Consider the following 14,089-nt stretch of genomic DNA (forward strand, 5'->3'; position numbering starts at 1 on the left):
TTCAATTTGAAGGTCCAAGGAGTTCAATAAACCTGCACTGGTGCATCGGAATCTAATACTGGTCTCCCAGCAGCTGCTCAAAGCACAAACTCGTAGAAGATTCTCTCTTCTTGTATTTAAGTCGGCATTCTGCATTTTGTATTCAATCCCGATGCACTATCTGTGTTTCATGCTCAATGTGAAAGTCCAAGGGATTTAGTTAACCCACACTGGTGCATCAGAATCTAATACTGGTCTCCCACGAGCCGCTCAAAGCAGAAACTCTTAGAAGTTTCAGTATTCTTGTAGTTAAGTCAGCATTGTGCCTTTTGTATTCAATCCTGATCCAATTTCTGTGTTTTTTGGTCAATGTGAAGGTCCAAGGTATACAGAAACATGCACTGGTGCATAGGAATCTAATACTTGACCCCCAGGGGCCGCTCAAAGCACAAACTCTTATATGATTAACTCTAATTGTACTTAAAGCGGAATTATGCCTTTGGTATTCAATCGCGATGCATTATCTGTGTTTCATGCACAATGTGACCATCCGAGGGATACAGTAAACCTGCACTGGTGCATCGGAAACTAATACTGGTCTGCCAGGAGCAGCTCAAAGCACAAGCTCTTAGAAGATTCACTCTTCTTGTACTTAAGTCGGCATTGAGCCTTTTGTATTCCATCCCGATGAAATTTCTGTGCATCATGGTCAATGTGAAGGTCCAAGGGATTCAGTAAACCTGCACTGGTATATGGGAACCTAATACAGGTCTCCCAGGAGCCACTCAAACCACAAACACTTGGAAGATTCACACTTCTTGTACTTAAATCGGCAGTGTGCCTTTTGTTTTCAATCCCAATGAATTTTCTGTGTTTCATGGGCACTGTGAAAGTCCAAGGGATACAGTAAATCTGCACTGGTGCATTGGAATCTAATACTGGTCTCCAAGGAGCCGCTCAAAGCACAAACTCTTAGAAGATTCACTCTTCATGTACTTAAGTCGGCTTTGTGCCTTTTGTATTCAATCCTGATGCATTTTCTGTGCTTCATGGTCAATTTGAAGGTCCAAGGTATACAGTAACATGCACTGGTGCATTGGAATCTAATACTTGCCCTACAGGGACCGCTCAAAGCACAAACACTTAGAAGATTAACTACAATTGTAGGTAAGTAGGCATTGTGCCATTGGCATTCAATCGCGATGCAATTTTTGTGTTTCATGCCCAATGTGAAGGTCCAAGACATTCAGTAAACCTGAACTGGTGCATCGGAATCTAATACTGGTATACCAGGACATATTCAAAGCACAATTTCTTAGACGATTCACTCTTCATGTACATAAGTCCGAATAGGCCTTTTGTATTCAATCCTGATGCATTTTCTGTGTTTCATGGTCAATGTGAATGTTTAAGCGCTACAGTAAAACAGCACTGGTGCAATGGAATCTAATACTCGTCTCCCAGGAGGCGCTCAAAGCACAACCTCTTAGAAGATTCACTATTCTTGTAGTTAAGTCGGCATTGTGCCTTTTGTATTCAATCCTGATCCAATTTCTGTGTTCCTCGGTCAATGTGAAGGTCCAAGGGATACAGTAAACCTGTATTGGTGCATCTAAATCTAATACTGGTCTCCCAGGAGCCGCTCAAAGCACAAACACTTAGAAGATTCACTCTTCTTGTACTTAAGTCGGCATTGTGCCTATTGTATTCAATCCCGATTCAATTCCTGTGTTTCATGGTCAATGAGAATGTCCAAGGAATGCTGCAAACCTGCACTTGTGCAACGGAATTTAATTCTGGTCTCCCTGGAGCAGCTCAAAACACAAACCCTGAGAAGATTCACTCTTCTTGTACTTAAGTGGGCATTGTGCATTTTGTATTCAATCCCGATGGTCTCATGGTCAATGCGAAGGTCCAAGGTATACAGTAACCTGCACTGGTGCATCGGAATCTAATACTTGACCCCCAGGGTCCGCTCAAACACAAACTCTTAGAAGATTAACTCTAATTGTACTAAAGTCGGCATTGTGCCTTTGGTATTCAATCGCGATGCAATTTCCGTGTTTCATGCACAATGTGAAGGTCCGAGGGATACACTAAACCTGCATTGGTGCATCGGAATCAATAACTGGTCTCCCAGGAGCCGCTCAAACCACAAACGCTTAGAAGATTCACTGTTCTTGTACTTAAGTCGGCATTGTGCCTACTGTATTTCATCGCGATGCAATTTCAGCGTTTCATGGTCAATAGGAAGCTCCAAAGTATACAGTAAACCTGAACTGGTGCTTCGGAATCTTATACTGGTCTCGCATGAGTTGCCCATAGCACAAATTCTTAGAAGATTCACTCTTCTTGTACTTAGGTCGGCATTAAGGATTTGGTATTCAATCCCCATGCGATTTCTGTTTTTCATGGTCACTGTGACAGTCGAAGGGATACAGTAAATCTGCACTGGTGCATCGGAAACTAATACTGGTCTCCCAGGAGCAGCTCAAAACACATGCTCTTAGCAGATTCACTCTTCTTGTACTTGAGTCGGCATTGTGCCTTTTGTATTCAATCCCGATGCATTTTCTGTGTTTCATGGTCAATGTGAAGGTCCAAGGTATACTGTAAACCTGCACTGGTGCACTGGAATCTAACACTGGTCTCCCAGGAGTCGCTTAAAGCAGAAACTCTTAGAAGATTCACTCTTCTTGTACTTAAGTCGGCATTGTGCATTTTGTATTGAATCCCGATGCATTTTCAGTGTCTCATGGTCAATGAGAAGGTCCAAGGAATGCTGCAAACCTGCACTTGTGCATCGGAATTTAATTCTTGTCTCCCAGGAGCAGCTCAAAACACAAGTTCTTGGAAGATTCACTCTTCTTGTACCTAAGTCTGCATTGTGCCTTTTGTATTCAATCCCGATGTTTTTCTGTGTTTCATGGTCAATGTGAAGGTCCAAGGTGTACCGTAAACCTGCACTGGCGCATTGGAATCTGACACTGGTCTCCCAAGAGTCGCTTAAAGCAGAAACTCTTAGAAGATTCACTTTTCTTGTACTTAAGTCTGCATTGTGATTTTTGTATTCAATGCCGATGTAGTTTCTGTCTCTCATGGTCAATGTGAAGGTCTAAGGGATTCATTAAACCTGCACTGGTGCATCGGAATCTAATACTGGTCTCCCAGGAGCCGCTCAAATCACCAACTCGTAGAAGATTCACTCTTCTTGTACTTAATACGGCATTGTGTCTTTTGTATCAAATCGCGGTGCAATTTCTGTGTTTTATGGTCAATATGAAGGTCCAAAAGATACTGTAAAGCTAGAATAGTGCATCGGATTCTAATACTGGTCTCCAGGGAGCCGCTCAAAGCACAAAGTCGTAAAAGATTCACTCTTCTTGTACTTAAGTCGGCATTGTGCATTTAGTATTCAATCCCAATGCAATTTCTGTGCTTCATAGTCAATGTGAGAGTCGGAGGGATACAGCAAACCTGCAGTGGTGCATTGGAATATAATACTGCTCTCCCAGGGAGCGCTCAAACCACAAACTCTTAGAAGATTCACTCTTCTTTTACTTAAGTCGGCATTGTGCCTTTTGTATTCAATCCCGATGTAATTTACGTCTCTCAAGGTCAATGTGAAGGTCCAAGGGATAAAGTAAACCAGCACTGATGCATCGGAAACTAATACTGGTCTCCCAGGAGCCGCACAAAGCACAAACTCTTAAACCATTCTTTCTTCTTGCACTTAAGTCGGCATTTTGCCTCTTGAATTCAATCTCGATGCAATTTCTGTGATTCATGATCAATGTGAAGTTCCAAGGGATACAGTTAACCTCAATTGGTGCATTGGAATCTAATACTGGTCACCCAGGAGCCTTTCAAAGCACATACACTTGGAAGATTCACACTTCTTGTACTTAAGTCGGCATTGTGCCTTATGTATTCAATCCCGATGCAATTTCTGTGTTTCATGGTAAACGCGAAAGTCGAAGGGATACAGTAAACCATCACCGGTGCATAGGAATCTACTACTGTTCACCAAGGAGCCGTTCAAAGCACAAACTATTAGAAGATTCACTATTCTTGTACTTAAATCGGCATTGTGACTTTTGTATTCAATACCGATGCATTTTCAGTGTTTCATGGTCAATGTTAGGGTCCAAGGGATTCACTAAACCTGCACTGGTACATCGGAATCTAATACAGGACTCCAGGAGATTCTCAAAGCACAAACTCTTAGAAGATTATCTCTCCTTGTACTTAATTCGGCATTGTGCCTTTTGTTCTCAATCCCGACGCAATTTCTGTGTTTCATGTTCGATTTGAAGGTCCAAGGGATTCAATAAACCTGCACTGGTGCATCGGAATCTAATACTGGTCTCCCAGCAGCCGCTCAAAGCACAAGCTCTTAGATGATTCACTCTTCTTGTATTTAAGTCGGCATTCTGCCTTTTGTATTCAATACCGATGCACTATCTGTGTTTCATGCTCAATTTGAAAGTCCAAGGGATGTAGTTAACCAGCACTGGTGCATCAGAATATAATACTGGTCTCCCACGAGCCGCTCAAAGCAGAAACTCTTAGAAGCTTCACTCTTCTTGTACTAAAGTCGGCATTTTGCATTTTGTATTCAACCCCGATGCAATTTCTGTGCCTCATGGTCAATGCGAAGGTCCAAGGGATACAGTAAACCTGCATTGGTGCATCGGAATCTAATACTGGTCTCCCAGGAGCCGCTCATGCACAATCTCTTAGAAGATTCACTCTTCTTGCACTTTAGCCGGTATTGTGCCTTTTGTATTCAATCGCGATGCCATTTGCTCAAATTCATGATCAATGTGAGTGTTCAAGGGATACAGTTACCCTGAACTGGTGCATCGGAATCTAATACTGGTCTACCAGTTGACGCTCAAAGCTCAAACTCTTAGATGATTCACTCTTCTTGTACTTAAGTCGGCATTGTGCCTTTTGTATTCAATCCCGATGCAATTTCTGTGTCTCATGGTCAATGTGAAGGTACAAGGGATACAGTAAACCTGCATTGGTGCATCGGAATCTAATACTGGTCCCCAAGGAGCCGCTCATACACAAAATCTTAGAAGAATCACTCTTCTTGTACTTATGTCGGCATTGTGTGTTTTGTATTCAATCCCGATGTAATTTCTATGTCTCATGATCAATGTGAAAGTCCAAGGGAATCGATAAACCTGCACTGGTGCTACGGAATCTAATACTGGTCCCCCAGGAGCCGCTCAAATCACAAACTCTTAGAAGATTCACTCTTCTAGTACTTAAGTCGTCATTGTTCCATTTGAATTCAATCCCGATGCAATTTCTGTGTTTCATGGTCAATGTGAAAGTCGAAGGGATACAGTAAACCTGCATTGATGCATTGGAATCTAATTCTGGTCTGCCAGGAGCCGCTCAAAACTCAAATTCTTAGATGATTCACTCTTCTTGTACTTAAGAGGCATTAAGCCGTTTGTATTCAATCCCGATCCAATTTCTGTGTTACATGGTCAATGTGACAGTCCAAGGGATAGAGTAAACCTGCATTGGTGCAGCGGAATCTAATACTGGTCTCGCAGGAGACGCTTTAAGCACAACCTCTTAGGAGATTTACTCCTCTTGTACTTAAGTCGGCATTCGGTGTTTTGTATTCAATTATGATGCAATTTCTGTGTTTCATGGTCAATGTTAAGGTCCAAGGGACACAGTAAAACTGCACTGGTGCATCGGGATCCAATACTGGTCTCCCAGTAGTCGCTCAAAACTCATATTCTTAGATGATTCACTCTTCTTGTACTTATGTCGGCATTAAGCCTTTTGTATTCAATCCCGATGCAATTTCTGTGTTTCATGGTCAATGTGAAGGTCCAAGGTATACAGTATACCTGCACTGGAGCATCGGAATCTAATACTTTACCCATTAGGAGTCGCTCAAAGCACAAACTCTTAGAAGATTCACTCATCATGTACATAAGGCGGCGTAGAGCCTATCGTATTCAATGCAGATGAAATTTCTGTGTTTCGTGGTTAATGTGAAAGTCGAAAGGATACAGTAAACCTGCGCTGGTGCATCGGAATCTAATACTGGTCCCCCAGGAGCCGCTCAAATCACAAACTCTTAGAAGATTCATTCTTCTTGTACTTAATTCGGCATTGTGTCTTTTGTATTCAATTGCGGTGCAATTTCTGCGTTTCATGGTCAATATGAAGGTCAAACGGATACAGTAAACCTGAACTGGTGCATCGGAATGTAATACTGGTCTCCCAGGTTACGCTCAAAGCAGAAACGCATGGAAGATACACTCTTCCTGTACTTAAGTCGGCATTGTTCCATTTCAATTCAATCCCGATGCATTTTCTGTGTATCATGGTCAATGTGAAAGTCGAAGGGATACAGTAAACCTGCATTGATGCATTGGAATCTAATACTGGTCTCCCAGGAGCCGCTCAAAACTCAAATTCCTAGATGATTTACTCTTCTTGTACTTAGGTCGGCATTAAGCCGTTTGTATTCAATCCCGATCCAATTTCTGTGTTACATGGTCAATGTGACAGTCCAAGGGATAGAGTAAACCTGCATTGGTGCAGCGGAATCTAATACTGGTCTCCCAGGAGACGCTCTAAGCACAACCACTTAGGAGATTCACTCCTCATGTACTTAAGTCGGCATTGGGTGTTTTGTATTCAATCCCGATGCAATTTCTGTGCATCCTGGCCATGTGAAGGTCCAAAGGATTCAGTAAACCTGCACTGGTGCATGGGAATCTAATACACGTATTACAGGAGCCACTCAAAGCACAAACATTTGGAAGATTCACTCCTCTTGTACTTAAGTCAGCATTGTGCCTTTTGTATTCAATCCTGATGCAATATCTGTGTTTCATGCACATTGTGAAGGTCCAAGACATTCAGTAAACCTGCACTGGTGCATCGGAATCTAATACTGGTCTCCCAGGAGCCGTTCAAAGTTCAAAATCTTAGAAGATTCAGTCTTCTTGTACCTAAGTCGGCATTGTGCCTTTTGTATTCAATCCCGATCCAATTTCTGTGTGTCACGGTCAATGAGAAGGTCCAAGGGATACAGGAAACCTGCACTGCTGCATCGGAATCTAATACTGGTCTCCCAGGAGCCGCTCAAAGAACAAACTCTCAGAAGATTCACTCCTCTTGTACTTAAATCGGCATTGTGCCTTTTGTATTCAATCCCGATGCAATTTCTGTGTTTCATGATCAATGTGAGGGTCCAAAGGATTCAGTAAACCTGCACTGGTGAATCGGAGTCTATTACTGGTCTCCCGGGAGACGCTCAAACTACAAACTCATAGACGTTTCACTGTTTCTGTACTTAAGTCGTAAATGTGCCATTAGTATTCAATCCCAATGCAATTTCTGTGTTACACGGTCACTGTGAAAGTCCAAGGGATACAGTAATCCTGCACTGGTGCATTGGAATATAATACTGGTCTGCCACGAGCAGCTCAAAACACAAACTCTTAGAAGTTTCACTCTTCTTGTACTTAAGTCGTCATAGTGCCTATTCTATTCAATCCCGATCCAATTTTTGTGTTTCATGGTCAAAGTGAAGGTACAAGGCATACAGTAAACATGCACTGGTGCAACGGAATCTAATACTTTACCCCCAGGAGTCGCTCAAAGCACAAATTCTTAGAAGATTCACTCTTCTTGTACATAAGTCGGATTAGAGCCAATTGTATTCAATCACGATGGAATTTCGGAGTTTCATGGTCAATGTGAACGTCCAAGGGATTCTGCAGACCTGCACTGGTGCACCGCAATCTAATACTGGTCTTCCATAATCTGTACAAAGCAGAAACTCTTAGAAGATTCACTCTTCTTGTACTTATGCCGGCATTGTGCCTTTTGTATTCAATCCTGATGCATTTCTGTTTCTCATGGTCAATGTGAAGGTCCAAGGGATTCAGCAAACCTGCACTGGTGAAACGGAATCTAATACTGGTCTCCCAGGAACCGCTCAAAGCACAAACTCTTAGAAGATTCACTCTTCTTGTATTTAAGTCGGCATTCTGCCTTTTGTATTCAGCCCCGATGCAATTTATGTGTTCCATGTCAATCTGAAAGTCCAATGGATACAGTAAACCTGCACTGGTGTGTCTGAATCTAATACTGGTCTCCCAGGAGCCACTCAAAGCACAAAATCTTAGAAGATTCACTCTTCTTGTACTTAAGTCGTCATAGTGCCTATTCTATTCAATCCCGATCCAATTTCTGTGTTTCATGGTCAATGTGAAGGTACAAGGGATACAGTAAACCTGCACTGGTTCGTCGGAATCTAATACTGGTCTCCCAGGAGCCGCTCAAAGCACAAATTCTTAGAAGATTCACTCGTCCTGTACTTAAGTTGGCATTGTGCCTTTTGTATTCAATCCCGATGCAATTTCTATGTATCATGGTCAATGTGAAGGTCCAACGGATTCAGTAAACCTACACTGGTGCATCGGATTCTAATCCTGGTCTCCCAGGAGCCGCTCAAAACACAAACTCTTAGAAGATTCACTCTTCTTGTACTTAAGTTGGCATTGTGTTATTTGTATTCAATCCCCACGCAGTTTGTGTGTTTCATGGTCAATGTTACGGTCCAAGGGATACAGTAAACCTGCACTGGTGCATCGGAATCTATTACTGGTCTCCCAGGAGCCGCTCAAATCACAAAGTCTTAGAAGATTCACTCTTCTTGTACTTAAGTCGGCATTGTGCCATTTTTATTCAATCACGATGCAATTTCTGTGTTTCATGGTCAATATGAAAGTCCAAGGGATACAGTAAACCTGCACTGGTGCATCGGAATCTAATACTGGTCTACCAGTTGACGCCCACATCACAAACTCTTAGATGATTCACTCTTCTTGTACTTAAGTCTGCATTGTGCCAATTGTATTCAATCCCGATGCAATTTCTGTGTTTCGTGGTCAATGTGAAAGACCAAGGGATACAGTAAACCTTCATTGGTGCATCGGAGTCTAATACTGGTCTCCCAGGAGAAACTCAAAGCACAAACTCTTAGAAGATTCACTCCTAATGTACTTAAGACGGCATTGTGCATTTTGTATTCAGTCCCGATCGAATTTCTGTGTTTCATGGTCAATGTGAAGGTATAAAGGATACAGTAAACCTGCACTGGTGCATCGGAATCTAATACTGGTCTCCCAGGAGCCGCTGGAAGCACAAACTCTTAGAAGATTCACTCTTCTTGTGCTTAACTTGGCATTGTGTGTTTTGTATTCAATCCCGATGCAATCTCTGTTTTTCACAGTCAATGTCCTGCAAAGTAGTGTTCCACGGCCTGCACAATCTAGAGAACATACTTGTCCGCCACTAATCCTGTGAGTGACCCAGGTGCAAGACCTGTCCCACAAATCCACCCACCACCTCCTACAGCAGTCCAGTCGCAGGCATCTCCCACCATATAAAAGGCACGATCATGTGCAAAAGCAACCTGTTAAAAATCAGCTATGCTGCAATTACCATACAATTTTCCATGTAGGGATGGCAAGTAACCAACTGTTCACTCGCAGTAATGTCTAGCATCAAACTGTGGAAACCACAGACTTGACATTGCAGTTGCCAAGAGGCTGTACACCACTTCAACAACTGCTTCACTAGACATACCATTTGGATATTCCCTTCCAGTGCAAGTTTCTCTGAACTACACAGGTGGAAATTGTCTCTCCAGCACATCTAGTGCCATCCACCTGACCTAAACCTCTGCTAATTTGTTTCCCACTGTATCACTTTACCTTTTCCCTTCTCTCTTCTGTACCCACCAATCTTTTCCCATTCAGACCATGTACTGTCTTCTCCAATCACTCTGCCCCCCCACCCCTAGCAGCTACTGCGGGTGTGTACATTTGGCTGTCTGTGTGGTTTCCAAACTAAACCATGTGCATTTTAGATATGTTAGATCCATATACTTTACCTGAAACTAATTCTCTGAGGTTCTGAGACTACTGCTTCCTGGCTCAGGGTTTCTATTTTCAGCTAACACAGTAGTATTGTCTACAAACAAAAGTGTATGGGACAGGATATTTACCAGTGAATCATTCACACTGGACACCAAAAAGACTGTTGTGGGGCATGTAGACAACCCCTGAGATGGTGCACCAAGGCTGTGTGACTGCAGGAGCAGACAGCAAAAACTCTACACAAAAGATGGTCCAGCACGTCTCAGAGCTTACAGTCAAACATTATCAGGCAAGGTGTTCATATTATGCAAATTAATGTAGGATTAACAAGTGACAAATGCAGTTACCAAAGCAAATTAAATGATGAGCATGCCATCAGTATTATAGCTCTAAAGGAAATGCATTTAGGTGATAATTCAGCAGCTACATGCAAGATTACGCAATATAAAGCAATATCAATACTCCTCTCAATTGTTAGGTGCATCCACAATAAATGAAAAAAGAAACAGCTCTTGGATTATGCTGGCTTAAGCTGTCAGAAAATTAGTGATGTAGAAGTAATTAGGATAAAACTCAAAGGCCTGGTTATTACATCAGTCCACAAATCACCTAACGGAAAGTGTCTGACACTAGTCTTACACACAGCAACTAGACAGCACGTATATGTTTAAGATTTTAATTCCAAAACACAACCTGGAGATACATAAATAGAGACAAAAATAGAGAACCATTGTTCGAATGGATCAACACACAAGAAATTATCTAAGTTTGATGCCAAGGAATTTAAAAAGTTTTGGGCAGGCAGATGGAAACTGATACAAAACCTGACCCATCCATCTTTTCCACTGATGAGAACAAATTACCACTGAATCACTCAATAGTAGTACCTAAACATTTTTCAAGGAGTGTACATTGGCTCACAAACGTTATCATTGGTGCTGAAATATCAGTTACAAAATACATTGATAAACCCTCATGGAAATTTGAAAAAGCTAACTCGATACAATACACCCAGGAAGTGGCGAGCAACCCACACTGGACACCTCAAAAGTCAGAACATTGGGAATTATTGTAGATGTAGCTAAATGGAATATCTGAAGGGAAGTAACAAAATAATGTGTACTAGGATGGGACAAACCTGCCCAAGTCCTCTACAAAGGATACCAAGTGTCTAAATAATGTTTTGATAACATTTTGTATTTAAAAATATGTGTGTGTATAAATTGTTCATGTTGATGTATATTTGACAATTTAAGAAATGGTCATGCTTAGGAACAATGTAAGAAATAGGTGTTATGTAAAAACCAGTGTGCTTTTGTTTGAAACGAAAATGGCTGTGGCGCACGGAAGAGGTGCGAAAGGCGAACTGGCGTGCTACCTTGAGCAAGTTCGGGAAGTAAGTCACACAGTCTGAAGGCAGCAGTGATTGAGGTAACTCCTTTGTGGAGCAGAAGCTTTGCCTGCAAATTTTCATAAAAATGCCTCGGTTGAAGACTGCAAACAGCTTACAGCATAGCTGCGAGTTGTTGAGCTACTGTATGTAAAACTGAATGAAGCCAAGAAGAGAAATTGAGCCCATACAGCAAGAAACTTGCAGGCCGTAGTGTGGGTAGTGTAGCCATCATAACTGTTCACCACACTCAAGCCTACAGCCACCAGATAAGATTTTTTTCTATTTTTACCTTTGTACAGCATGAACCATTAATTTAAAATGTGTTTTAATAATCATTCTTGAACTTTACGGAAACTGGCTCACCCTGTTATTTCATCCTAATCATACATCTGTATAGGGTTCCTTCCTGGTGTTTGATTAATCCGAGTGTCCTGTTTTACAGACTTATGAAGTGCCAAGTTAATATAAAGAGGCACCATTTAAATTGCTTTAGTGTAAATAATAAAAATGTTTTCTTAACTATTGTAAAGTGTTATGGTTTGCTTACATAAAATTCAATCAGAGTGAAGCCAAGTTACTAGAACCTGTTAGATGGCTACACAGAATTATTTCAAAGAATAATAGCTTTTGAATGTAAATTCCACCAAGAAAGAGGTTTTCTTTAAGTGAAATGTTCAGTTAAAAAGTGCGTGCTTTAGTGTCTAAGTATTTAAGTTTCTTGATTATGGAAAGTGCTTTTCTAAAGGTAGTCCCCCCCACCCCGGCTAATTTTTTTTACCTTCCTTGAAGTTATCTACTGGGCTTTTTCTTTTTTAAAAACATAATGTATAAAGATGTAGCCCAAAATTGTTTAAGTGGGGTAATTTATTTGAAGAGCCAAACTAAACAGTAGCAAGAAAGTAGGCAAAATTCACATTTCTGCTTCTCCAATACTTCACTATTTCATTGCCAGGATAGGTTGGTGACCATTAAGTACATGTTTTAAACCACTAAATGAACTTGGAAATGAGTTTTCCTAGCTTCAGTATATTATTATTCATACTGTGTTCCTATCTAGCCACTGGGTAAGATCTTAGGAAAAGAAGTGAATAGTCCAATTTACTTATCCATTAGACGCAACACACGGTAAATCCTGTAAGAAGGATAACTCTATTGATTATCTTTTCCTGTAAACAGGACTATCCTTCGATAGTGTATTTTATTTTAAAACTAAACTAAATTTTAGTAAGAGGGTTATACGTGGCAACATAGAGACAGGGTTTCTGTTATTTACGTAAAAGCATACTAATATCATAATGGTAGTGTTATAAGGTCCTATTAATGTGTGGTCATGACATTTGTTAAATGTCTCACCACATTCCTATTGAAACTATTTACTCTTCTTGTAAATAACACCTATGACAATTTTATACAAATGTCCACTAAGACTTTGCTCGTCAACTTTCATTTAGGTAACAGCGATCTTTTAGATGTATTTAAATCAGTACTGTTAAGAAATACTGACTAGCTTTATTTTCAAGAATCTCAAGTTTAAGTTATACATACTGTTATCCTCCAATAAGAATCATTGGCCGATTCTTCATCTTTGACAGGTTCATCATGCCTGCAATGCAAAACATTATCTTTTGTATTAACAGATGAAATCCAACTTTTTAAATTTAATAAATGCTTATACAAACATAAAGTTTCTTCAAAAAATGTATTTATGACAACTTCCTGTCACAGATAATTTTCACTGAATGTTGCAACCCAGTTATAATGCTGATGAGAAGCAAATGTTGTTCTTTTCCCTCTCTTCCTTCACCATCTCCTGTTTTGTTCACCTTGACATATTTCTACCAAACAGACTACCCCAATGGATCCACTGCTTATATTTAACACACAGTAAATTCAGTGCAAATATTTCCTTAACACAGGATGTGCATTGACGAGCTTGAATTAATCAGAAAAATATAAACAGATACTAACCGTTCCACAGCTCTTACAAAATACTTGTATTAAGTAATCATCAAAGCTACTTTTTGTACAGCAAGAGGACTAAAAGTCAAAATGGTGCTACATGCTACAGGCAGTGCAATACAATTTATTTTACTCATTGCTACAGCAATAAATGTACTTATAAAAATATTCAGACTTAGACTATAATCAAATACAGAGAGAGAAAATATTCTAACTAAAGAGATGTAGCAGCCATAGGCAGAAACAAATAAAAAAACTGATACTAATCTTAGCTTTGAGGACCAAAAGTTTCTTCATCTGGAAAACACAAAAAGAGAAATGAGACTGTTCAAGAATTAAGGATGAAAATTCAGGATCTTGAGTCAAGGAAGATGGACATGATGAAATTCAGTTGCGAAAGAGCAGCAGATGATGTAATTTTAAATGCTGAGAAATAAGATCTCTTCAAGAGGAGCCACCAAAAGGTCAAATAAGTGAAGAACAAGCTGAAAATACCGGTAAATGGGCTAAAATGGCGGCAAATAGATAAAGGAAACAGAAAGAAAGTGCTGAAGAACAGGCAACCAAACAACAACAACAACAACAACAACAACAATAACAGCACATTGTAGCAATATATAATAGCAGTCCCACAACATCTGGAGGAAGATTTTCCACTAACAGAGCAATAAATTCATGAAGCCATCAAATCTTCCAAAACTTCAAAGCAACAAATGAAGACTCCACTACAGCAAAATTATTGAAATAGTCAGAACACACAAATGATCTACAACTGCTGTTTGAGAACATTTGGAAAGCTGAAGAGATTATGGAAAGCATT

At 40.4% G+C, this 14,089-nt stretch overlaps 1 protein-coding gene across 1 annotated transcript in view; it reads right to left on the minus strand.

Moving 5' to 3' along the window:
- Window positions 1-12,857: 12,857 nt before the first annotated feature.
- LOC124619523 (molybdenum cofactor biosynthesis protein 1-like) overlaps window positions 12,858-14,089 on the minus strand; it is a 49,276-nt gene continuing 48,044 nt past the window's right edge. The window contains exon 4 of the mRNA XM_047145971.1: window positions 12,858-12,913. Coding sequence (XP_047001927.1) covers window positions 12,858-12,913 — 56 coding nt within the window. The remainder of the gene's footprint in view (window positions 12,914-14,089) is intronic.

Source organism: Schistocerca americana, chromosome 6 (assembly GCF_021461395.2).
Source record: "Schistocerca americana isolate TAMUIC-IGC-003095 chromosome 6, iqSchAmer2.1, whole genome shotgun sequence".
NCBI lineage: Eukaryota > Metazoa > Arthropoda > Insecta > Orthoptera > Acrididae > Schistocerca > Schistocerca americana.